The sequence below is a fragment of the Schistocerca americana genome, chromosome 5 (assembly GCF_021461395.2).
Source record: "Schistocerca americana isolate TAMUIC-IGC-003095 chromosome 5, iqSchAmer2.1, whole genome shotgun sequence".
Taxonomy (NCBI): Eukaryota; Metazoa; Arthropoda; class Insecta; order Orthoptera; family Acrididae; genus Schistocerca; species Schistocerca americana.
Window position 1 is genome coordinate 464,272,225 of NC_060123.1, and position 27,671 is coordinate 464,299,895.

General features: G+C 38.7%; 1 protein-coding gene across 2 annotated transcripts in view; it reads left to right on the plus strand.

The window, feature by feature from the left end:
- The window catches only part of LOC124616669 (serine/threonine-protein phosphatase 2A activator-like), a 262,035-nt gene that overhangs the window by 29,494 nt on the left and 204,870 nt on the right, over positions 1-27,671 (plus strand). Inside the window, exon 3 of one of the 2 annotated variants that reach the window (XM_047144998.1) lies at positions 11,145-11,348. The exons of the other annotated variant lie outside the window; for it this stretch is intronic. Within the exon in view, the coding sequence (XP_047000954.1) occupies positions 11,145-11,348 (204 nt within the window). The remainder of the gene's footprint in view (positions 1-11,144; positions 11,349-27,671) is intronic. 2 annotated transcript variants of the gene reach the window in all.

Consider the following 27,671-nt stretch of genomic DNA (forward strand, 5'->3'; position numbering starts at 1 on the left):
CTGTTTTTGCATCATACACATCACAAGAGTTGTCAGTATGAAAATGCCACTTGTTTGAATATGTAAGCTAGATGAATTGCAGAAGTATGGTTTGTATGTTTTAGAACTATGTCTCACAGAAATTTTAAATGGAAAAACAAGCATTAGTAAGGCTAGCCAAGTGTATAAAATTTCCAAATGAACCCTAATAAACAGGAGTCATGGGCATTATGGTAAAACATAATGTGGTCAGCCAGTTCACAGTGCTAAAGAAGAAGAGAGGGTGTTTCTTCAGAATTCCAAAAAACAAATTTGTGGTCACACCCCCAGGTGGAGTGAAGTTGACCGACACAGCTTTTTTCTTTTTAAATTTTATGATTTCGCAGAGCAGTAGGTGATGAAGTTCAAAAATTTTGGTACTACAGATCAACATCCATGCTGAAAGAAAAACCAATGTATTAATTTTGTTGGTTTCAGAAATATAAAATTAAAGTCCAAAATTGATCAACTTCACCCTATGTGATGGTACCACTTTCTTCCATTTCTTAATGTTTTGCTGGTATTTCATTTTCCTTTCTTCCTTTATTTCTCTGTTCCATTCTTGCCAAGTTTTCTTCTTTTCTCTTACTGCTTATTTCACCTGCTTATTACATCATGGTGCCTCCCTGTTCCCCAATTTTCCAGATATTCTGCCAAAGGTGTTTACTAGACCAATGTACTTCCAAAATAGTTTCTTAAAGTCTTCCCAAGAATTACGAGAATCTGTGACCTCATCTGCCCATCCATGAGCATTTCCTTTATATAACCCCTTACAGGTGACATCATCTCCTTTTCTGCTCAGTTTCTAGGCAAATGATTAAATTCTATAATGAAATCGGTAGTGTGAACATCAACGTTAGGTTCAAAATTAGTAAGCTTTTTACACTTAACAAAAGCTGCTTCATTAGATACTGTACATATGCCGTCAGCAACATTTTGTACATTGTTGACTTTACTTTCAATTTCAGAAAACTTAGCTTTATATATAGCCTGCTATTTTTCCACAGATTCATTAACCTTACCAATTCTCTCTTCAATAATTGATGTACATTTGCCTTCCACCTCAATTCCTTGGTTTCTATTTTCCTGTTTATATCTAACCTCATCTTTTCAATTTGTGACTTCAGTTTACCATTATTTTTAACACACATTTTTATCAACCCTTGAGATTTTCCCAAACGGGAACAAACAACTTCTTCTATCCAATCACTGCAATAGTTTTCACCTTTGTTTGCCGTAGTTACACATTCATTTTTCTAATAGAATTTAGTTTTGTTTCCAGGTCTCTGTTCACATTTACTGGAAGCTAAGTAAGGCTGACTTCCTCTCATTTACATACTTGCATGACTTGTGTTCACAGTTGTAGTGCTCAGTGAAATACTGATAACCATTAACTCCCCCCAAAAAAGCGTCCCAGTGTTTGTGACATCACATCTGCAGAACTGTGTGTCACACAGTGATATGATTTCTCAGTTTTTAAGACATCAAATCTTCTGAACTGTGTGTCATACAGTGACACGATTCTAGTGGTAAATTCCATGGTATATTTGGATCCTGATTGGAAAATAATGTTGTGAATAGAATTAGTATCAAAGAAATAATAAATTCAAATGTCATGCCTGATGCAGAAGTTTTACTGCATGGACAGTGAAAATGTAGTAAGTGAATAACTTCTCACTTTTTATTATTTTGTGGATATGTCAGCATGAAAAAGTTTCAAAAATGTTTGAAATTCTGTTTAAAGTTTGTTGGAAGTCACTAAGTGCTTCCATTATCAAATAATGCATGGGTATAGTTTGGGTAATGTACAGTGCAAATCAAATTTTAGTTGGCCATGGTAGCCACTAGATAAGTAACATGCAAGTGGGTCCGGGTGACCATTTTAATTTTTTAGTAAAATAGATGGTGGGTACACACATTGATTTTATATTGTGTAAATTGTCACACTGTGAAAGTTGTGAGAGTTTGTCAATATTATACGAGGGCAGTTCAATAAGTAATGCAACACATTTTTTTTCTCGGCCAATTTTGGTTGAAAAAACCGGAAATTTCTTGTGGAATATTTTCAAACATTCCTGCTTCAGCTCGTATAGTTTCATTGACTTCCGACAGGTGGCAGCACTGTACGGAGCTGTTAAAATGGCGTCTGTAACGGATGTGCATTGCAAACAACGGGCAGTGATCGAGTTTCTTTTGGCGGAAAACCAGGGCATCTCAGATATTCATAGGCACTTGCAGAATGTCTATGGTGATCTGGCAGTGGACAAAAGCATGGTGAGTCGTTGGGCAAAGCGTGTGTCATCATCGCCGCAAGGTCAAGCAAGATTGTCTGATCTCCCGCGTGCGGGCCGGCCGTGCACAGCTGTGACTCCTGCAATGGCGGAGCGTGCGAACACACTCGTTCGAGATGGTCGACGGATCACCATCAAACAACTCAGTGCTCAACTTGACATCTCTGTTGGTAGTGCTGTCACAATTGTTCACCAGTTGGGATATTCAAAGGTTTGTTCCCGCTGGGTCCCTCATTGTCTAACCGAACACCATAAAGAGCAAAGGAGAACCATCTGTGCGGAATTGCTTGCTCGTCATGTGGCGGAGGGTGACAACTTCTTGTCAAAGATTGTTACAGGCGATGAAACATGGGTTCATCACTTCGAACCTGAAACAAAACGGCAATCAATGGAGTGGCGCCACACCCACTCCCCTACCAAGAAAAAGTTCAAAGCCATACCCTCAGCCGGTAAAGTCATGGTTACAGTCTTCTGGGACGCTGAAGGGGTTATTCTGTTTGATGTCCTTCCCCATGGTCAAACGATCAACTCTGAAGTGTATTGTGCTACTCTTCAGAAATTGAAGAAACGACTTCAGCGTGTTCGTAGGCACAAAAATCTGAACGAACTTCTTCTTCTTCATGACAACGCAAGACCTCACACAAGTCTTCGCACTCGAGAGAAGCTCACAAAACTTCAGTGGACTGTTCTTCCTCATGCACCCTACAGCCCCGATCTCGCACCGTCGGATTTCCATATGTTTGGCCCAATGAAGGACGCAATCCGTGGGAGGCACTACGCGGATGATGAAGAAGTTATTGATGCAGTACGACGTTGGCTCCGACATCGACCAGTGGAATGGTACCGTGCAGGCATACAGGCCCTCATTTCAAGGTGGCGTAAGGCCGTAGCATTGAATGGAGATTACGTTGAAAAATAGTGTTGTGTAGCTAAAAGATTGGGGAGTAACCTGGTGTATTTCAATGCTGAATAAAACAACCCCTGTTTCAGAAAAAAAATGTGTTGCATTACTTATTGAACTGCCCTCATAGTTCATAAATCATCTGCAGATGTACTTATCAAATTTCTGGGAAGAATGATTTTCAGATTATTATTATTTTAAGAGATATCGTATGATTTACTAGCTGTATGTGACCACCCATTGCTGTGGCCCTTCAGGTTAAATGGAGAAGAAAGAGAAGAAAAAGCACATCTTTCTGATATGTTTAATTTCACAATGCTTGTCAATAATCACTATTTTTTGTTGTTCTGTTCTGTGCATATATAGAGATTTTCTGGTTTGCCGACTCTAGAACATGCAACACATAATTATCTGTGTGAGAAGCACTCATTGTCTATATCTAAACTGGCCCTGAGCTTTATTGATGGTGGTTGCAAACACCAATTGAATTTGGAATTTGAATCTTTTAAATTGAAATAGCATACCCATTGGAATCACAGAAATGCGAGGAATGAGGATATCTTCACCTTTGAATGGTACTGTCATGATTGTTGCTTCTTCTATGTTGCTTATGAATTATTTAATGCAGGCCAGGTGCCACTGCAAATCTTTGGGCGGTTGATGTTTTGTAGGGTTATAATTGGCACACTGATTTTCAGTGGCAGTACATGCAGTAGCATTCCTGGCAGATTGGGTGAATTCTGAATTTCTGTTGGATAATTAACCACTTCATCTGCTTCTACTACAGTGTTGATAAACTCCTATGTGACTGCCTCAATTTGAATGTTAGATTGAATAGTACGAGGATGATTTGTAAAGTTCTCGGAATCACCAAGGGGGGTCAGCGCTAGTGCAACGAGTTGTTCATGTGATATTCATTGGACTGTTACCTGTAAACATGTGTCACATCAGTGCTCTTGGAAGAGAGCTGTGGTGGTGACATGGCTCTATTGTTGTTCCCGTGTAGTTATTTGCAAAGATGGAAGAAAATTGAGATTTGACCAGTGATTAAGTACTTTAAAGAAAGGTATGCAACCAAAGGACATTCATGCCAATTTCCAGAATACACTGGGGGACTCTGCTCCTTCCTATTCAACTGTTGTCAACTGGCAAATGAATATAAATTTGGTTGGGAGGGCTTCGATGATGATCTGTGCAGTGGCCAGCCAAGACTTGTCACTACTCCAGAAATCATTGCAAAAGTACACAAAATGGTCATGGAGTATTGCCGACTGAAAGTGCACAAAATTGCTCATGCTTGCCAGATGTCATCTGAAAGAGTATATCACATTTTAACTGAAGGATTAGATATGAAAAAATTATCTGCAAGATGGGTGCCACGACCCTTGACACTGGATCAAAAATGCATGAGAAAGGACATATCGGAACAATATTTGGCCTGCTTGAACAGTCCACGGGTATACTGCTGGTTCATAGTGGCCAACCAGGAGAAACTGAAGAATCACAATATTTGGCCTATTTTAGGAGATATGAACAAGATTTTTTGTGCTGGTTTGTGATCACAGATGAAACTTTGGTGCACTACTATACCCCAGAGACAAAACAAGAGTCAAAGCAGTGGAAAAATCCTGATTCTCCACCACCGAAGAAAGCAAAGACAATTCCTTTGGCGGGAAAGGTCATGAAATCAGTGTTCTGGCATGCGAAGGGGATTCTGTATGTACATAAACTCCCCACTGGGCAAACATTACTGGAGAATACTATGTTGACCTCCTGGACAAATTGTAACAAAAGATACATGGAAAAAAAAGACCAGGTTTAGCAAGGAAGAAAGTCATATTCCATTAAGACAAGAATGCCCGCACACATGTACCATCGCCATGGCAAAATTACACAAACTAAAGTATGAATTGCTGCCACACCTGCCTTATTCACCTGATATGGTCCATCAGACTTCCATCTCTTCCCAAAACTGAAAATTTTTCTTGGTGGATGAAGATTCACTTCAAACGAAGAATTGAAAGCTGGAGTTGACAACTATTTTCCAGGTCTGGAGGAAACTCATTTTCAAAATGGGATCAAGGCACTGGAACATCATTGGACCAAGGGCATTAATCTACAAGGAGATTAAATTGAAAAATAAAAAAGTTTCAGTGATGCAAGTACTTTTTTTCTTTTCCGTTCCAAGAACTTTTCAAACCACCCTGGTATTGTTAAGTTCGAAGACATCTTTATTCTTGGTGGCAAGCATAGCTTATTCATTCAGCCAGTTACGATTCTTATAATTGGTTTAAATATTGGGTAATACTTTTTTAACCACTTCTTCTTTTGACATCACTAAGTTGCAGAAGTTATGAGGCAATTAAATTCCTCCTGAGGTCAGATCATCCAGTACCTTTCCATTCCCAATTTCCAAAAATTGGTGTGAGAATATCTCAGCTGATTGATCATTTTGCAGATGTTCATGCATATTTGTACTGGATTTCAATGTCTTTATGTGTTTCTGCAAAGTAGAGTATTTCAGGCAAGCATTTACTTCATCTGCTTTTTCCGATTGAGAAATTACAGATAGTGTTTGCCTGAAATACCCTGCAACTAATATTAATGCCCACTCCAGTGGTCTGATGTTTCCATGTAAATCTTGCAATGATCCATCAAGAACCTTGAGTGAATTTTTTGTGTGCCATTGTGCATTCATTCCAAACTATGATTCTGCATTCCTGCAATATTTTTCCCATGCCAGATGCTATGGAAATGTTACATGTGGGAGTTTTAATGAACTGCATGTTCAATGGCAATTTCAAAGTGGGATGAGCAGACCTTCCACCAAGCAGCAATGTCACAACTGTTCTGGATGATGCAAGAGTTAAGAGTATGTCATTTTGGAGTCAAAATTGCTGCCAGAATCAATGTACTTTCAAATAACTTCCGGGAATTCAGCCAGGTAACACTTTCCCAACATTTGCCTAGGTTGTGCACCATATTAACTCTCCTGCCGCCAATCGCATCAAGCAATGTGCTGGCTTGGCTCTTGTTCATGAAAGGATTCATTTTACTCGTCGATGTTTGGATTCTGTTTCTAAAGAATTGTATTGATTTCATTTAATGGTTGCATCTGAAGTGTCTGATTTCACTTGTGATTGGTTGGACGGTGCCTCATGGACTCAAGCTGACTGGGAATACAACTCCGTCACTGTCTGGCATTTGGCAAAGTTTGAACATTTTAATCGCGTGGAGTCGAATGCTATACCTTGACATTCTGTGATAAATCTCACAGAGAAATCTTTTGACGACGCAACTTTATCCGTGCTAGGGAAGGGTTTAAATTTTGCACCCACTCCGAAGAGTTTGCCGGTAGTTGATTTTATTAGTTCAATTGAACAGGCAGTTTGCAAACTACCTCCTGACGCTGCAGAGGAGATTAGGAGGGAGGCATGCAGTGTTTTGACTAGGGCTCGTCCACCCAAGAGTAATGTAACAGCAGCAGAGAGGGCTGCTTTATGCTCTCTCAAAGTTGATCCTGATGTTGTTATTTTACCTGCGGACAAGGGCAATGCCACCGTTGTTTTAAATAAACCTTGATTATGTACAAAAGATGCAACGTTTACTATCTGATTCAGCGTATCGCAGAATTGATGCTGACCCCACAAAAAGTGTTGAGAGAAAGACCAACAGCCTCCTGAAGAAAAGTAGTTTGTCTCAGGACACTATCAAGAGTTTTAACACCTATAGTGCTGTTCCCCCTAGGTTATATGGCCTTCCGAAGGTTCACAAGGAAGGGGTTCATTTCCGTCCTATAGTGAGTAACATCGGCACTCCGACATATCGTGTAGCCAAGCGTCTAGCTTCTCTGTTGAGTCCACAAGTAGGTCGGTATGAACATCATATTAGGAACTCAGCTGATTTTTTACGTCGTTTGGGGGGACTGCGGTTGAATGACTCTGATATTCTAGTGAGTTTCGATGTGGCCTCTCTCTTCACTTGTATTCCTCTGTCTGATTCGTTGCGGTTAATTGAGGCCAGGTTTGGTGCTGAATTAACTGATCTCTTTCAGAGTGTGTTGACATCCACTTACTTTTTATTTAATGACCAGTATTACGAGCAGACAGATGGAGTTGCGATGGGTTGTCTCCTGTGATCGCAAATTTGTTTATGGAAGACTTCGAGGAGCATGCATTGGAGTCGGCGCCTTTGAAACCTGCCTGTTTCTTTACATACGTTGACGATACCTTTGTTGTTTGGCCTCATGGTAGGGAGAATTTGAATGTCTGTCTAGAACATCTGAACTCGATCCAGCCGAACATTCGTTTTACAATGGAGGTGGAAGAGGATGGTTGCCTTCTCTTTCTTGACATGTTGGTTAGGAGGAAGGATGATGGATCATTGGGACATGCAGTCTACAGGAAACGTACTCACACCGACTTGTTCTTACAGGCTAATAGTTGTCACCATCCGGCTCAGCGTGAAGGGGTACTTTGTACCTTGGTACACGGGACACATGTCGTTTCTGACGCTGAGACTTTGCCAGCTGAACTGTCCCATCTTGAAGTTACATTTCAATGGTTATAGTGATAGACAGATTGAATGTGCGTTGCACTATCGATCAACTGTACATCGGGTGATTGATGATAATTCTGAGTCAACACCTAAGTCTACTGCCTTTTTGCATTACATAGGAAACACGTCCAACAATATCGGTCGTATTTTATGGAAATACGATGTGAAATGTGTTTTCTGACCTCCATCTACAATTAGAGCACTTTTGAGTTACGTTAAGGATGATCTTGGACTGCCTAAGGCGGGTGTATATCGTATTCCTTGTAGCTGCGGCATGGCATATATTGGTCAAACTATCAGGACCATGGAGGACCGATGTACTGAGCATAAACGGCACACACGATTACAGCAGCCAAGTAGATCTGCTATTGCCAAACATTGCTTGGATACTGGTCACCCCATGTTATATAATAACACCGAGGTATTGGCATGCACGTCCAGCTATTGGGACAGTGTTATTAGGGAGGCAGTTGAGATTAAATTAGCAAGCAACCTCGTTAACAGGGATGGAGGTTTCTGTGTAAACTCTGTTTGGAATCCGGCTCTCTCCCTTGTCAAAAAACAGAGGGACAGAGTCAATGCTACCTCACCTGCGAATTCATAGTCTCACTGTCGATAGCTCTGACTTTGGTCATCTTTGGTGGCACTAGTGTGTATTGTGTGTGTTATCTTTCCTGCTTCAGTCTGAGAACCGAGGTTTTAAATTTGCATGTATGCCGCCTGTCTGTTGCAGTTTGCCTTGAAAATGGTGGGGTGTTCTCCTGCCGAAATATCAGTGCTCGCTGAAAGTGTTACCTGGCTGAATACCCGTAAGTTATGTGAAAGTTGTATACAACAGGAGAAACTCAGGTTTCAGAATCAATGTAATTAGAAATGTTTTACAAATACCACTTGTTGCGTCTAAGAAGATTTCTCCAACCCCATTATTGCTAGTTTGCAGTATTTGATCATAAATGCCTTTTTGCTCAAGTGTTAGCTAAGGAATAAGTGGTTGCATATATGACAATCAGTCATCCGTGTTGTAATTTTTTTCACAACACAATCTTGCTTTGAATGAAGCAGCATAAGATCAGTTTGGTGATGGCATTCTGAATTGATCGAGAACTCTTATGTGTGATTTCTTAGCTCAAATCTTCAGTCATTATCAACACTTCATTTTAGTTTTCTGCTGTAGAATCTGTGTTCATATTTGAATTTTCCTCAATTATTTGAAAGAAAATATCATCAGCCATGTGCAGTTTATATTTATCCTGTAATTCTGTTGGGGATTAAAGAGAGCAAGGGGTCAGTAGGATTTCAAACAATGTATGAATTTGTTTGGATATGATATCATTAATGCATACATACCAGGAAGCTCAGAACATGACATGCACTACAGAATGTGGCATGTGTAACACCTTTGGCAGTTCTCAGTTGCTGGAAAGACTTTGGACTGGACACATTTACCAACAGCATGCAAAGAAAGAAGCATTCTTCTTGATTAAGATGCATGGTATACAGTCTACCTATTGTAGTTTCTTTGGATATGTCAGATTTTCCATTAACTCACTCTCATCATTTGCACCATTCAAATGATTTTCTGCTTCTTTCCATGGGTAATATGTAGGCACTCATGAATACAGCAGTGTTTTTGACAAAAGCATAATTTTAACTGAGACTGCAGTTGTGTGTGAGAGTTGTGTTTGCATGAGTGCGTGTGTGCATGCGCGCTTATGTTTGTCTTTTGTTGATGAAGGCGTTAATGGCTGAAAGCATAGTTGTGAGTCTTTTTGTTGTGCCTACCTGCAACTTAGTATCTCCGCTATATGGTGAGTAGCAACTTTCGTCTCATAATATTGAAAGTTATAAAGAAATAGATGACATTGCAAAACATTAAAAACAGAAAAAAAAACTAAAAAAACAAAGAAGATATAAAACAATACTAACAAAATACACCAATATAAATGAAAACCAAAAAACACAACTTAAGTCCAGTGCCAATTGCATTGAAAAATAAGAAAAACAGTTAAAAAAATGAGATGAAAAACAATAAGAAGGAAAAAACTGTAGTTGCGAAATGAACACTATGGTGAACAACAATGCAATGTCACATGAAATAGTTAAATAAAAATGAAAATAAATGTAAATGGTTTTTATTAGTCGTTTATTCTGTAGTCTATCAGAATATTTTGACATCAATATAATAGAGGGAAACATTCCACGTGGGAAAAATTATATATAAAAACAAAGATGAGGTGACTTACCGAACGAAAGCGCTGGCAGGTCGATAGACACACAAACAAACACAAACATACACACAAAATTCAAGCTTTCGCAACAAACTGTTGCCTCATCAGGAAAGAGGGAAGGAAAGGGAAAGACGAAAGGAAGTGGGTTTTAAGGGAGAGGGTAAGGAGTCATTCCAATCCCGGGAGCGGAAAGACTTACCTTAGGGGGGAAAAAGGACAGGTATACACTCACACACACACACATATCCATCCACACATACAGACACAAGCAGACATATTTAAAGACCAAATATGTCTGCTTGTGTCTGTATGTGTGGATGGATATGTGTGTGTGTGCGAGTGTATACCTGTCCTTTTTTCCCCCTAAGGTAAGTCTTTCCGCTCCCGGGATTGGAATGACTCCTTACCCTCTCCCTTAAAACCCACTTCCTTTCGTCTTTCCCTTTCCTTCCCTCTTTCCTGATGAGGCAACAGTTTGTTGCGAAAGCTTGAATTTTGTGTGTATGTTTGTGTTTGTTTGAGTGTCTATCGACCTGCCAGCGCTTTCGTTCGGTAAGTCACCTCATCTTTGTTTTTATATATAAGAATATTTTGACACATAGATGTAAATCCCAGTTATTTCTGAAGTTTGTTTTACACAGATTTTTAAATTTTCTGGTGCATATATTGCTGTTAGTGTCCTGTGGCGTCAGTTAAGTCACGTAAATAAAGTAGTAGATAAGAACAATAGCTTAGCAGTGTAAGAGGAAGACCATTTTTTTTCCAAAGTAGCTGCTTTACTCTTGCATGTTGTGGGCTGTGGATGCTTCTGCCTGTTGCTGTATAATGGAAGGTCATGAAATGTGAAACTGATACAATTCTAACTGCCTCTGAATATTTTTAAACAATATTTAAACTTGTATAGACAGGGAGTTACAATTCCTATAGGTAAATGATGGTCATCCCATCTTTCCCTTTGTGGAATTAATGAATTTCTGAGCGTCCTTTCCTTTTTATACTGATAGACAAGTCTTTCATTTCTGTGAAGAACAGAATAAGTTACATATTTATAAGGTAATTTAAAATATTCTTGTAAATTCTCTATATTGTTTTTTCCTTATACTTTAATAATTATCTGCTTCATAAAACTTGACACCTCTCTAATTGCAGGACTATTTTTTGTTTATCACATCACTCAATGAGACAATTAAAGGAAAACCACTTTCAGTTGACTGTGAAAAGTCTCCAATCGTACATGAAATAGCTACACTGCTGGCAAAAATTGAGGAGTGGATTGATCAACATGTGCCTACTACCCTGTCTCTTAGAGGAAGAAGTGAAGTTTTTAAGATATGGCATGCCAGACTAAAGAATGTATGTTGACTTTACTCTGTCGTTATAAAAGCACATGCTTTTTAATTAATTACTAATTGTTATCAATTTCATAATTGTATACAGAGGGTTGAATAACACTTAGGCGGTTTTTTATTCTACTGATTTTTATTTGTATGAACTAGTTTGCGGTTTATTAGGCCATTGTCAGATAACTACTGGCTATTGTTTACAAGGAGCTTGTGTTCTTACGAACCAAACATTCTGCACTAAGATCCAAAGCAGTTACATACGATCTTCAGTTGTGGTATTGTCTTTGATATTGTCAAACGGGTCTTTTGACTTTTTGTTCTGTACAACTGTTCTTTAACATAATAAATCAGATTTTATGGTTTGTCAGTACCATGTATGACAACAATTAGAAATATTTAGAATACACATTATTAAAAAATTACAATATTTTGGTATTTGTTGTGAACAGTTGCACTGGACACTAATTGTTTACTTATTTATTTATTTATTTATATCCCATAAATCCAATACTGCAAAACATTCACATGGATGTAGGACGTGTCAGAATTATTACAAATAATACAAAAGGAATACATAAAAGTACCTCTTGCAAGAGGATATCTGGTATAAGACAAAATACACATTAATAGGTATAGAAAAAATTACATTAAAAATATGCTAGATCTTAGTAGCTAAATGAAAGACACAGTAATGTTAACAGTGATGGTGAGTATCATAATGCACAATAGTACATCAAATTAGTAAGTGATAAAAATCAATTACAGTTAACTCTACTGAAATATTCTTCTACCAAATGGAAGGAATTATCCAATAACTACTGTTTGAGCTGTTGTTTAAATTTGGGAAGCTCTTGGATAAGTAATTTCGGTGATGATGAGAGATCATTGAACACCTTGCAGCTCATGTAATGGACTTCTTTTTGTACAATAGTAAGGTTTTTTGATTCATAATGGAGGTCCATCTTCTTTCTGGTATTGTGGGTATGGTATGAATCATTGGTTTTGTACGAGTGTCCATTTTTACCAATGAAACATAACAGGGAGTAGATATATTGGCATGCAGTTGTCAGTATCCCTAATTTTCTAAAAAGGTTCCTACAAGAATATCTAGGCTGCCCAGAAAACTATGCCATACAGCAATAACGCATGGAAATAACTAAAATAAGCAGTTTTTGTGGTGTCTCAGTCACATACCGTGGAAATAATACGAACAGTGAATGTTGCTGAGCTGAGTTTTTTGTGGAAGTGCAAAATATGTTGAGACCATTTTAGACTGTTGTCAAAGTGTACACCCAGAAACTTGGTTGACTCAACTTCTAGCAACTCACTACCATTCAATGTAATACTTAACTGATCCTCAACTTTTTTCCTTACTTGTAAATGCACAAACTGGGTCTTATTAACATTTAGTAATAACCCATTATTTACAAACCAATTACATACTTCGCTAAAGACAATATTGGCCGATTCCTCAAGATTGAGATTGGGAGTTTTGTTGATGAGGACAGAGGTGTCATCAACAGAAAGAGTAAAGTGAGTTTTGTAGCTAGTATGCAAGGGAAGGTCATTGATAAAGATGAGGAAGAGAAGGGGGCCATGTACAGAACCCTGAGGAACACCACAGTAAAGGCCCAGCTAGATGACACAGAGTACCGCTCAGAGTCGTTCAACATGACCTGCTTTCTTCCAGCTAGGTAGGATTTAATCCATGAGCCAACTGAGCCACCTATACCATAATATTCAGCCTTTGCTAAAAGGATTTCATGATTAACTCCATCAAAGGCATTAGAAAGGTCACAGAAGATATCAACAGGAGATAATTTATTATTGAAAGACTGTTAAGATTTGATGGGTGAAGGAAAAAATAGCTTGTTCTGTTGATACACCCTGTTGAAATCCGAACTGCCTACTGTTTAATAACTTATAATGCATGAGGTGTTCAATAAGTCTTTTCTGAACCAGTTTCTCAAGAATTTTAGAAAAGGTTGTTAAAAGGGAGATAGGCCGATAGTTGGTAATGTTGGCTGTATCGCCTTTTTTAAAGAGAGTTTTGACAATAGCATACTTTAGTCTCTCAGGAACAATCCCATGCTGGATGGATTCATTGAATATGTGGCACAGTATTTTGCTTATTGGCTTATAGCACTCCTTCAGTAATCTTGCCAACAGAATTCTTGGTCTTCATTTCTCTAATTATATTCTCAGTTTCATGTACTGTGACAGGAGGCACTTTAATCTGCTTGGTTTTTTTTTTTTTTTTTTTATTAATAGCTTTTTGAAGGGATAACATGACTTCATTAACAGAACACATTTTTCCAGTTTGTACTGCTGTTGCCAGAAAGTGGTTGTTAAAAATGTCAGTGATTATTTCAACATTGTCATGAATGGTATCACTTGTTTTAATTTCTATTGTGTTTTCTGTGGCAGGGATTTTACCTGTTTCCCTTTTTATTATGCCCCATATGGTTTTAATTTTGTTACTAGAGACATCAATTTCTGATTTTATAGAAATACTCTTTGCCCTCCTTAGAACTTTTTTAAGGACAGAGCAGTATAGTTTGTAATGTTTTTCTCCTTTTCTACACTATAACTGGCTTTTAGTGAGGCATACAGATTCCTTTTCCTTCTGCAAGATGTTTTAATGCCCAGAGTTAGCCAGTTTTTATTAGAGTAGGTCTCGCATTTGGATTGACAGTCCTTTTAGAAAAAGCCGCTTTGAATAGGCAGGTAAATTCATTTAGAAAAGCTTTGTACTTGTCATTAACATTGTCAAAGAGCTCAATCTGGTCCCAGTCTACTTCTTGTAGGGAATTACAGAAGCTATTGATAGACTGTGTGTTAATTACTCTGAAAGTTTTACTGCAGGAATTGTTCTTACAAAGAGGGCTAACATTATCAATTGAAAGTAGTTGACCATCATGGTCTGAGAGCCCATTCAATATACGTTTTACAGTTATGTTTAGAATTCTACTGCTGTCTAAAAAGATGTTGTCAATTTGACTTGTAGAATTAGCTGTGGCTCTGGTGGGGAAAATCCACCAGTGCTGTTAAGTTAAAAGAGTTCATTAAATGTGATAAATCATTTCTTCCCATGTTATCTGTAAGAAAGTCAACATTAAAATCACCTACAATTATAATATCTGGTGTTTGCAAAGAGATGAGTTAACAGAGATTCTAACTGCTTTAGAAAAATATTCATGGACAAGTTTGAAAAAACAGTTCCTAGAAAATGAACCCCTAAGTAATAACATTAAATACTGGTACAGATATGTAGATGATGTACTGTGTGTGTGGACAGGTACAAACAGACAACTGAACACATTCCTAGAACATCTAAATTCACAACACAGAAACATACACTCACCATGGAGCTAGATGAAAAATCCATTAACTTTTTAGACCTTAACATAAATATGACCACAAATACATATACTTTCAAAATTTACAGAAAAACCACAACAGACACAGTAATACCCTCATGTTCACAACAACCAATAACACACAAAAATCAGCCTTCCATTCCATGGTGCATCGCCTCACATCCATACCAATGTCAAAACAAAATCTCCAAACAGAAGTAGACACCATTAAATATGTTGCTTATAACAATGGCTATAACCATAAATTAGTTGACAAAATCCTGCATAAGAAACAAAGAAGGAAAATCTTGCCCTATATTTATGCCCCCTCTGCAATAACAACCACACCAAAAACCAACTGGTGTACTACTCCATATCTAGGTAAGCTATCAGACAAACTAGCCAAAACACTGAAATCCCAAAACTATAAAACATCATTTTATGTAAGAGGCACTACAGCTAATCTCCTATCCAACAGCAAGGACTAAACAGTGAGGTCTACAAAATAACCTGTACTGACTGCAATAAACTGTACATTGGTCAAACAGGCCGGGCCATATCAACAAGGTTGACTGAACGCAAACACAGCTGGAGATAAAATAAATCAGACTCCACCTTTGCTGAACATGTGCTCAAAGAAAGACTCAAATATCTAACACACACAGAAGTGCTACATATAGCTAATAAAGGCAGAAAATTCAGCCTACTAGAAGCACTTGAAATTAACAAACACTTACCCCTAAATCCCCAGCTGGTTTTAAATGACCAATTGCAACTAAGCACATCACCACTCTTAATCTTTACACAATACAGTAAACCTGCTACTAACCACAAAGTGTCCCAATAGTAAAAAAATTCACACCCCAATATAATGTAATACCCCTTATGTGTTTACATTCCTAATTGTAACAACTGTAAGAATGTGTGGCGGTTATCGACTGCAAGAGTCGACTGCCTCATCTTTGAGAACAAACTTCTTTGAAAACTGTTGATCTCAGTGTGTTCCGAACTCTGTATTCGAGTGGATGTGTTTGTACCGCTATGATCAAAATAAAGTTAATTCAATATAAACGAGCAAATACTGAATGTTGGGTGAGATATTACCGTATGTAACATCTCGATCCCTATACTGGTGACCCTGACACTCACAAATGCCGCTTACAACGCCAGAAATGTGTACTGGAACATTGCCACGGACAAACAATGCAGCAACGCTTTGTCGGATTTCTACATCCATCTGGATGCAGTCTACAGGAAGTGTAATTAGTGTGTAAATTCCCGACTCTTGTATGAATGGTGTTCTTTGGTAACTTTTGTCACCTTCTCACACATCGACAATGCGACCGAGGCGCACACGTCATCCGTCGAAACCCGCTTAACGCGTCGGTAATTTCACTTTTGGACAGTGCAGTGCTCCTTTGCCGATTAATTTGGACTATTTTGACTTGCTTTTGTGTAATGAATTACCTTTGTGCAGTGCTTCGATACCGGACAATCATGCCAAACGATGGACTGCAACAAACGGGGACTATGTTGCAAATCCCAGTTCGCATGAACTCCGAACTACGGCTAAATTGCATGTCTGGTCAAATTCACAGGAACAATTTCATCAAGGACATCCTACTGATCAACGACAATGCATCAATTACACCGACGACAATGCCGGCTGTTTCTCAGTGCAACACTGGATGTGCCATGCCTCCCTCTATGCAGAACCCGAGCCACACCGACTCTGCCCGACCACTACCGACAGCGACGTCACGGCTGCCGCCTGCTGGCTCACTGACCTCGACCCAGTCAAAACAAACAGCTGCGCGACATGCGATCCCGCCACGGCTACCGCACCCACATCTTGTCAACAACTCACCGACACTATGCACGCTTACCGCCTGGCTGTTCACTACTCGATCGCGCCCGCAACTTGTTCACCCACCCTAGAAGACGATTTCAGCTGTATCAATGCTTCATACAGCAGTGAACGTGTTCTCACTCCGCCGTTGCCGAGTACTGAGTTTCACATTCATGATCGCACACACGATCTCTTCTACTCGAACTGTTACGTCAATACTGTACTGCCGACCGTGTCTTGTACGCCAGGTTACCCTTTGATAGAGACAGATTCTGGTTTCAACCCCATCTTAATCAGTGATACACAGCAGACTGCTTCAGGACATACATTTCTGCTTGAACAACTGCAGCAGCTAAGTGAGCAAATTGCGACATACAACTTGTTTGTACAAGATCAGTTACACATCCTGCTGGTGACACCGACTGAGCACAACATGCAATGAGATGCTCCTGTCATTGTTCTACCAGCTACAACTGATACCCTGACAATCACGCTACATGGATCTATGTCCCAGATATCACAACTGTCATCATCACGCCGCCACAAGTGGAAATTCTACATTACTGATGTGATATAAGCAACTTATTTATGCTGCTGCCACCTTTCCTTGGTAGTTCCAGACACTTCATTTCTGTACCACAACATAACCAGCCACATTCCAATGCTGCTTGCTTTGCTGCCCTCTTCACTACCTCCGCAATGTACGAACAACACATCTGCCATTTCTGCTTCGACGAGTGAGCATCTTTCCGCTCCGACACACAACCGTGCAGCAGTTTCGCGCGAGCAGCTTGCAGCCTTACGACTCGACCGCAGCACCGACAGCGACAGCACACACGCAGCTCCAGTTCCATCGAACTGTGTCACCTCTCCACCACGGACCAGTAGTTCATTCGCTGATTCGGCTTCTTCACGTTCACATTACGTCTCATCGCCTTCCTGCTCCGACCATGGTTTCGCTGACCACGTCCGCCTTCCACCACCTCTCACCGTCGCCATGCCTCAAGCACAGGGCTCACGGCCACGCCCCCCAACCTTCGATCACGGCTGTTTCGCACATCAAAAAACCGACACTGTCAACTCCGCTTGGAACATCCTGCCATATACCGCTGTAACACACACACCGTCCACGAACTCTGAGGTGACGCTTCCGTCTACACTGAAGTCATCCACCTCCAATATCAATCGTATGCAGCTTGCTGTTTTCTCCCCTGCTGCGACATCAAGCGCATCTATAACTCCATCATTACTGCGAGTGTTGCTCATCCAGCATCTCTTACGCAACCTGTTAAGCCACAGCATGCTTGCTCCTTTATGTCATATAGCCAATAACAAACTGTTACCGGATACATTGCACTTAACGTGGCGCTCGCCGGCAAATACTTTGGCAATACATCACATCGCATCTTTGACACACTCCGTGCCTTTGATCGAATCAAAACCCCGCTGCGCCGCACGGTCTCAGCATGACGATGTTCTCCCCACCAACACGCTGCCGCCTTCTGCTTCCACCGTGCCATCAGCAGCATGGCACGGTCAACTTGTGGATGCCTTCCATGCCCCCTTCCCTCCACTGGTCGCACCTGTGCTCCACACTACCGGCGGGGGCCCTGTGGCAGTTATCGACTGCAAGAGTCGACTGCCTCATCTTTGAGAACGATCTTCTTTGAAAACTGTTGATCTCTGTGTGTTCTGAACACTGTATTCGAGCGGATGTGTTTTTACCGCTATGATCAAAATATAGTTAATTCATTATAAATGAGCGAATACTGAATGTTGGGTGAGATATTACCGTACGTAACATCTCGATCCCCATAAATGTAATATTTGGTATTTATTGATGCACTATTTTCTAATAACAAAATGTAACCCCCAAAGTAAACATTGCTGTTGTAAAACCAACAATTAGTGTCCAGTGCAACTGTTCACAACAAATACCAAAAAAATGTAATTTTGTAATAATGTGTATTGTAAATAATTCTAATTGTTGTCATACATGGTACTGACAAACCATAAAATGTGATTTATTATGTTAAAGAACAGTTGTACAGAAAAAAAGGTCAAAAGACCCATTTGACAATTCCAAAGACAATACCACAACTAAAGATCATATGTAAGTATTTTGGATCTTAGTCCAGAATGTTTGGTTCGTAAGAACACAAGTTCCTTGTAAACAATAGCCAGTAGTTATCTGAAGATGGCCTAATAAACTGAAAACTAGTTCATGCAAATAATAATCAGTAGAACAAAAAAACGCCTAAGTGTTATTCAAGTGTCAGTATGGAAATGTTCTATCAAGAAGTGACGGAAAAATCCATAAATGAAATTGTATACAGATTAAGTACTACACATAATTATTTTTGTATGGTATCCTTCATATAAAATTTGCACCTGTTTGAGTTGTTGTGCATATTTTTTGGCTACAAAGCCATGAATACATTGGAAGTGACATACCAACAGGAACTTCCTTGTAGAATAATAAAACTTGCCCGTCTTTCCTCCACAAGGAAGTAATTAATAATTTTGAAAGCTAAAGTTATGTTGTCTGCTTTATTGTGTGTCTATTGGCAGTAACAAATATCTTGCTTCCTGAAGGTAAGTAAAAGCTAACAATTCAGTCTCATAATTTTATAGTTTTGACAAGTGAATTTTCCTTTCGATAAATATAAACTGCTGTCCATTAAAATTGCAATACCAGAAGCACAGCACACAAGGAAATTTTACTTAGTGTGTGTACATTATATTAGGAACAATAAATAATTAAATTTGTAGTGAGGAAGGGATGTGCAATGTACAACGTATAGTGCATTGTTACCAGCACTAGCAACATTAATGGCTACTACCCAGCTGGCCATCAAGTCAGACCGAACTTGGATGGGAAATACAGGTACATTATTCCACACAGCCTGAACTCTGTGGTACAGTTCATTAGTTACAGTAGCGTCATACCCCAGCCTCTTAGCATCCATGACCAGATTTTTATCAGTGGGTAATATATCTGCAGAATATAATGGTCAGGGCAACAACTGAACAGCCTCTGTATTGAGCACAAGCAACTTGTGGTACTGTAAGCAACTTGTGGTACTGTTTTATCTTATTGAAAGATAATGTCGAAGACAACTGGAAAATAGGGCATAACCCCTGGCCTTAGCATGTCAAAAATGTAATGGCTGGTGCCCAGATTACTAACAGTTTCAAACAGACAGAGCCTCACCCAATCATACTACCTGCAGACTTAAGTCCGCTACTGGCATTATGAATCTTGGTGACTACTTGGTACAAGACCTCTGCTAGTTGTCTGACTCCTCCACCTGTAAACTCTGCCAAAGTGATCCCATCACAGAAGTACAACATAACCTGCTTAAAGCCTTAGGACTTTTCCCCTGAATCTGTTTCCCTCCTTACCCCTAAGATACCCCACAAACCCGCTTTATAAATGCTCCCAAATATCCACAAACCCGACGGTCCTGGACACCCCATTGTAGCTGGTTATTGTGCCCCCAATAAAAGAATTTCAGCCCTCACTGGCCTCCAATCAATTGTACTTGTCAATGACACCAACCACTTCCTTCACTGACTCTCCACCGTCTCCATCTCATTACCTCCTGGAGCCCTACTCGTCACTGTTGATGCCACTTCCCTATACACCAGCACTCCTCATGCCCACGGTCTTGCTGCTATTGAATACTAATGATACGCGTGTATTGATTCCAATCCATTGTATGATTGGCAGAGTGAGTTGGTGTGCAATTGGTGTGAGGGTGTGGAAGAGAGAGGGGGATCCCATAGATAGTGCTCTAGTTGGAATCACATGCTGTGTACACATCCATAAGAGCTATTTTTCTGGGAAGTGTTTGTACCTCATCTTGTTTGCACTGGGCCAGGACTAGTGACAGTATGGAGTCGGTGTTTGGGCACAAATGACCAGAGCCAGCTGTAGGAAATGATAATAATAGTTAACTGTTTCATGCTTTAAGTTGTCTAATACCATTTTGTCTCCTTGTGTGTGAACTAGTGTTTGCCAGTTGCTTTGGGTGCCAGTCAGTTACCTTGTTTGGAGCTCGCTTTCGGATGTTGGGACCTTGTTCTGCTTCTATGAACTAACGAACTTGTTTTATTTTGTAATAAACCTTTGGGTCAAGGTGCTGTGTAAGATAAGTTTTGGACGTCATTGTGTTGGTGTACTAGTTGGCATATCAAATTCTTGTTCAACACAAGCTCACACCACTCATCGCTCTGCCAATGTCATAAAGTTTATTGAACGGTCATTCATTATTTCCACCACTTGGCGTGGCTGATGGTGCATTAAACTGTAAGTTGTGTGTACTTTTTGTAATAAGATGATGCATCCTGTCTATGAATCCTAGGCACATGGACAATATATTTATTGCAATGTTTATTTGCTAGAAACTATTGGATCAGCATGACAGATTTTGTCATTATTTCTTGTTAAGGTATTTGTTGCCAAGATTGTCTGACTAGTTGTTCAGTACTAAGTCTGTCACTAAGTAATTAAAAATTAAAAATGTTATTTCTGTTTGTTACTTTTAGTGGGCTAGAGCCCTTGATCTGAGCAACTGTGTAAAAATTTTGCTACCGCAAAACAGTCTAGAGTTATCTGTAAGATTGCCCTAACTATTGGTTAAGGCCTACATGCACTGTTATCTTGGTTAGATGTTATGTTTTAAAAATTGTGTTTTGAGTTGGTTAATTTGTGTGAGCTAATGCTCTTCCTATGGACTTAAGGTTACTGTCTCTTTTCTTTTTTTTGAAAAAGAGGAGTTATTTTCAATTGTTAATGTAAGTGGGCCATCACCGTTAGCTTGAGCAATTATTTAAATATTTTGCTACCACTAAATCGGGCTAGTGATACCTACCAGAGTGCCCTTATTAGTTACTAAGGACTTTGTCCATTATTCTATAGATCTGAGCTTACTGTGTTTAAAATTGTCATTTTTCTATTTGCCAATTTTAGTGGGCGAGGGCCCTTAACTTGAGTGCCTGATGCTTTCTTTTGCTAGCACCAGATCTGTTTGCTGTTTCTCATTAAACCCCCCTAATTAATTTTGGCAGCCTGGTCTGTGATTTTAGTGATTTAAAGTTACTGTTTTATAAAAATTGCCTTTTAAATTTGTCAATTCATGTGAGCAAGCACTCTTAACTGACTTTCAATTACAGTATAACCTCATTAGAGCGAACTTGCATAAGATGAACTCACAGTTAATGTGAAAAAAATATTGTTCCCACCAGGAATACATTAGTTCTTATGGTATGTTTAATCGGTTAACACGAATTTCGGTTAAGGCGAATTACAAACTCTGTTTCAGTTCCTAGTGTAATTAAATTTCACTGTAACACAAACTTCCAACCTTAGAGTATTCTAAAGCGTAATTTCTTTTTCTGAAATGAATTTAGGAAATGTAGCTACAAAGCTAATTATACTTATTGATGACTTGTTTTTAATGTATTTTAGGTTGGTAGCCACGATTATCACCTCAACAATCAGCATATGCTGTACATTGTAAGACATTCAATAATGTGTGCAGCAGCATTTAGGAACGTACTCAGTGCCAGATTTGACAAGTGTTCTGTTAATCATAGCTTTATCGAGTTGGAATACTGAATAAAAACTACAGTTACAGCCAGTACCGTAGCATACAAAAATGGCAAAGAGAAAACAGACAGCACTAAATGTACAGTTAAAGCTTAAGATTCTAGATGAAGTGGACCGTGGTACCAAGAAAACAGCAATTGCAGAGCAGTTTGGAATATCTAAATCTACTTTATCTACGATTATTAAGAATCGAGAAAAAATTATTAATGCTGCGGCATCAGGTTCTGGAAACAAATCTAAACAACTTCGTACAGCCAAGTATGAAGACATCGAGACGTTACTGCTAGAATGGTTCAAACATATGTGTGCATCTAACATACCTTTAACTGGCCCTGTGATTCAGTCAAAAGCAAATGATATTGCTAAAGATACGGGCATCGAAGACTCCCGTTGTTCCGCTGGTTGGTTGTATCGGTTCCAAAAGAGACATTCAATTTCATCTGTACAAATTTGTGGTGAAGCAAATAAAGATGATGAAGAAAGTGTGAACAGCTGGTTGCATGAATTCAACCGAGTGAGGGAAAAGTATGCCTTCTGTGATGTGTTTAACATTGATGAAACTGGATTTTTCTACAATCTTTTTCCAAATCACACTCTGGGGATAAAAGGTGATAAGTGTCATGGTGGAGCACAAAGCAAACAATGTGCCACCGTTGTACTGTGCTGTAATGCTGACAGCAGTGAGAAGTTTTGTTCATGGGTTATCGGTAAATCCGAGAAACCACGTTGTTTTAAAAACATAAATATGGACACTTTTGTGGAACGGTCCAGCTTGTCGCTGCCATCTGCATTGCTGCATAAGAGAACAGTAATTCTCCGCTTGCTCGTTCTTCCTCCATGGCATGCTTCTCCTTTAACACTTAAGGTTTTAGAGGGCATGAGCTGGTAAAACAGGCCGGTTTCACCCACATTGTACACACCCAGAGATTTGAAACCTTCTAAGAGGGGTGGCAGCACCTCTTATTTCCAGTGTTCAACACTTTCAGCACTAACTGCAGCACTCTCTCCGCATACTGCCCTGCAAGTTATCACACAGTGTTTTTTGAACATATCCAGCCAACCATTTGAAGCTTTGAATTCTGTTAGCACGTTTCCCTGATATCGTAGATGCTTTCATATTTATCAATGCCCCATCGATTGGTAAATTTTCAGCATGTGCACCATTGATCCACTCCATTAGCTTCAATTTCATTTCTTCGTATGGTGACTTTTTAACATTTTTTTCTCTGCTTTGCTTTTGAACTGCACTGTGTTTCTTGATCCAGAATCTTCTCCTTATTCTTCAATATTCCTGACAATGAAGACTGTGCAAGTCCCAGGCATCAAGCCATTTCACTTACGGGCACATTTGCATTTCTCTCCACTTCCTGAATCAAGTTCACTTTCTCAGCGACAGACAGAGTTTTTCTTTTTGCTGCCATAGTCAACTTCGCTACAACAACAAATGTGAGTGAGCAAACTTATATACAGCTGGATTCTCCCCACAATACACGAACTGGTGCAAACTTGTGTAAACTGATTCTATACTGTAATGCTGCTATGAACGTACATACTCGGACGCAGCTCGGCTGCATGCAAGCATGCAAAGCACAGAACAATAAAAAGAGAAATGCAATTCCCGTGTTAAAAGTGGGAAAAACAGACCGACAGCAGCGCCTCAAGTGGTATGGAGATGAACTAAAATATGAAAACATTGTAGGTTGCATCCCCCCTAGTTTACTTACGTTGTAGGCTTTTATTTTTATTTTAATTCTATTACCTTTTTTTCTGGGTGTGCTATGTAATTATTTTGGCTGGTATCATAATAAAATAATTGAAACACAGCTATAGCACACTGTACTACAGCAGAGAGAAACTTATTCAGTAATATTTTCAGTCTATTTTTGACGTTTGCGTCTGACAGACAAGAAAACATGATAGAAGCATCGACTGTCAGGTGCAAACGTCAAAAATAGACTTTTAAATTGACATGCTTATATTGTTATTTATCAACATGTAAAAGCTCCAGCATGTTTTATGGCTCATAAGAACCAAATGAAACACTTGAAACTGAGAGTAAGTCGAAACAAGCTTGTAGTGTAAATAATTGAAGCAAAAGAAAAATAACATTGTAGCAGCTAAACTGGACTACAAATATTTCTGAATAATGTCATAATTTTTACGTCATACAAGCTGCTGGATCAATGGAGAAAAAAAGCCTATTATTAAGAGAATAAACAACAGTTAAAGAGGTTCAATTAAGAAATATTTATCATAGTATCAATTAATGAAGAATTCTAAAATTTGTTACAAATATGTTTCAGGACTATAAGTTCTGAGTAACTGCCCAGCAAACTTGCCCTACTGACCATTAATTTCTTAAAAAGGTTCTTACATCTTACTACTGTAAATGCTTCAACACAAAAAAGAAAACATCAATACCAAGTACCAAAAGCAGGAAAGGTGGATAAAAACAGTGAAATGAAAACAAAACTTACTTTTTATTTCTCGAGCACACAAGAAAAATTTTCTTTTAACTGTTATAAAACTTTAAACCATTTACTGAATTTGCCTTTAACAATATCAAGTCTTTTATTACTGATGGTGTGTTTCCAATCTTTCACATATTTGTAAATCAATAGAGGACACATTGTCTTGAAATATACTGTTCAGAAAAATGGGCCTTGTAAAATGTTATTTCCTCTGGAAACTTAAACAGTGAATAGAATGTATTCTCCAACTGTTCCTGGTGTCCACATTTATCTAAGAATGCATACAACTGACTATGAACATTTGCTACAAAGAACGTTAAGCTGTCACTGGCATACTATAATTTTGGGTTTAAGGCATCATATTCTTTGAAACTTGAAAATAAATGATGCTCTGTGGGTGTTGATGAGAACAGAGTTGTTTTACAGTCACTACAGTTGGTTTAAGGTTTTATACCCATTTTTCGTAGAATGTAACCAGCTACATATGCTAGTGCTTGTGTCATTTCTTACATCAGCCCCACCACTACCAGCAGCAGCTTTATTATCAGCAAGGGCACAATATAAAGCACTTTGATCTATAATGGAATGGTCTGTTGTGGAGTCAGGAAAGTTGTCATCACTAGCTCCCAAAAATTGCCTTAAATTGCTTAATGGCATGCATCTATCATCCTCACAATTACCTAGTGACTTTGTAGGTAAGGACATGTTATTGTCTATAACTGTTTTCAATGCTGCTTTGAACTGAAAGCAAGTTGGGGTGGTGTTTGCAACACTTTGCTGCCTCACACAATAAAATACATTCTCCACTGGGTCTTGATTGAAAGCCCTCATGCTTAAAAAATTAAAGCCATTTTTTTAATCTATTCCAAATGAACATCAGTGATCTTATTGTAGTTTGCCACCCACTTATGAAACTGAACATATTTGTCTTATTTCTCTCTGTGCCTATCTCCAACACTTTCCAATTTTCCATTTCCTTCAACAGACTGTACCACATTTCAATATGTGGGGACTCTGCAGAGAGGGCACACTTATAAGACTTGCCATCTTGTGGATAACAATAGGAACTGTTCAGTGAATCAAATATACACTCCATCTTTTCAACAAATTCGGCAGCATATATTGCCTCAGCAAGTAAGATATTAAATGCCACATAAGTTTCAATAACTGCAGCAACTGTATGACTAAGCTGATTCCTGTCTTAAACATTTTCTGCTGATCCAGAATAAAAGCCCTGTGAATATATTCAAAACTGGCCTCTTTTTTAAATCCAAACTGTATTTTATTTCCTAGCAGAGTATTTCTAATATTTTTAATAGATGTGGGACATCATAAATGACTGCAATAGGTTCATCTCTGACTACAAAATGAAATAATAAGCAACAGCCTGCTTCCAGTTTTTATGTATGCCTCTGACCATGAAAACTAAGCAATGATTTGCATGAACATTTGACCTCCCTAAATGCCCTAAATCTTGAAACCCTGAAATTTCTTGTTTGCTTGCATTATAATACACCCCTCTTTCTAACGACATTTCACCAAACAACAAAGCACAATATTTGTCATTGTTGTTCATTACTTCAACTTCTGCTTTCATTACATTCATGACCAAAGTATTCAATCTGGGTTCAAAAGGTATAGAAGACAACAGACATTTCAGATACCTCGCAGAAGGAAGATAAAAATGAACTGACAAATATTTGTATAGGTGGGGACTTTGTTTGTATAAGGATAAAGCAAATACTTTGTCCTCGGGTGTCCATCGCCTTGCATTTGCTGATCGATGAACGTTTCGTAATTGGCTGTTTATGAAATCTTTGGCAACAGAGTTTAAATTAGATTCTATAACAAAGAAAGCATTGCTGTCATATAAATCTTTAAGTGCTTTCAGTTCTGATTTTTCATGATGTAGCTTTGCTTTCAGTTTTGATAGCCTTGTTAGAGTATTCCTATGAATCTTGTACATTTTTTATTTTGTTGGAGTTAAGTCTGCTTTTGAAACCCTTGTACCTAAAACTCCACTTTCCTCATTACAACATGTTTCAGATAAGAATGGTACTCACTATCTGCAGATTCATTTTGAGGGGAGATAAAAAATTTATGAGGTGCATCACTCAATGAATTACTCTGCTCAGCACAACTAGTGCTAGGTAATTCTCTAATACCAGTTCCACCTCTGGTATTGGCACCTGCATACTAAAGATTTTCCAAGGTACCACTAGTGCTTGGTAAGTCTAATTCACTATTAACACCAGTTTCACCTGATCCACCTCTGGTACAAACACCTACATGAGAACTACTTGCCACAGCACAACTAAAGCTTTGTAGTTCATTAACACCAGTTTCACTTCTGGTATTAGCAGCTGTAAAATGAACAGTTGCCATAGCACCACTAATGCTTGGTTGCCCAATTCACTATTAACAAGTGCTGATTCACTACCGATTTTGGCAATTTCACAAAGAACACCTGTCACATGTTTTGGAAACACACCACTGTTTAGCCTACGCCTACTTTTATTCATAAAATCTTCTTCGAAAAAATGATCTTCACAAACAAAATAAGAAGCACAGTTCACATCTGGCGACAGTTTACAAACATTCTTCCACTTTAGAAGCAACTCTTAAGGTTGTTTTGGAAACCTGTAGAAATGCTTGTTGCAAATTTTCTCCATTGAACCCACGTAATAGCCAGATGAACAGCCGGGAAACTTGCAGGAGTATTTCAACGTCAATCTTTTGTGTTGAATATTCTGAAAAAAAAAAAACACATTAACATCTTCATTAAATAAAACTACTACAGACATATCAAAGTTATTTAAATAAACAAATGGAAACCACACTGCTTAATTCATGATAGAATAGAATACTTTTCATTAATAAGCTACGAGATTATTTAATGAAAAATTAAATGTCTTACCTTACAATTAATTGTGGACATTTTTCAGCAGGAAATTTCTCCAATTCCATAGTGAGTTTTATGAATTTAAAGTAAAAAATGTGTTTATAATGAAGATGAGTAGTATGTAAATATGAAACAAAT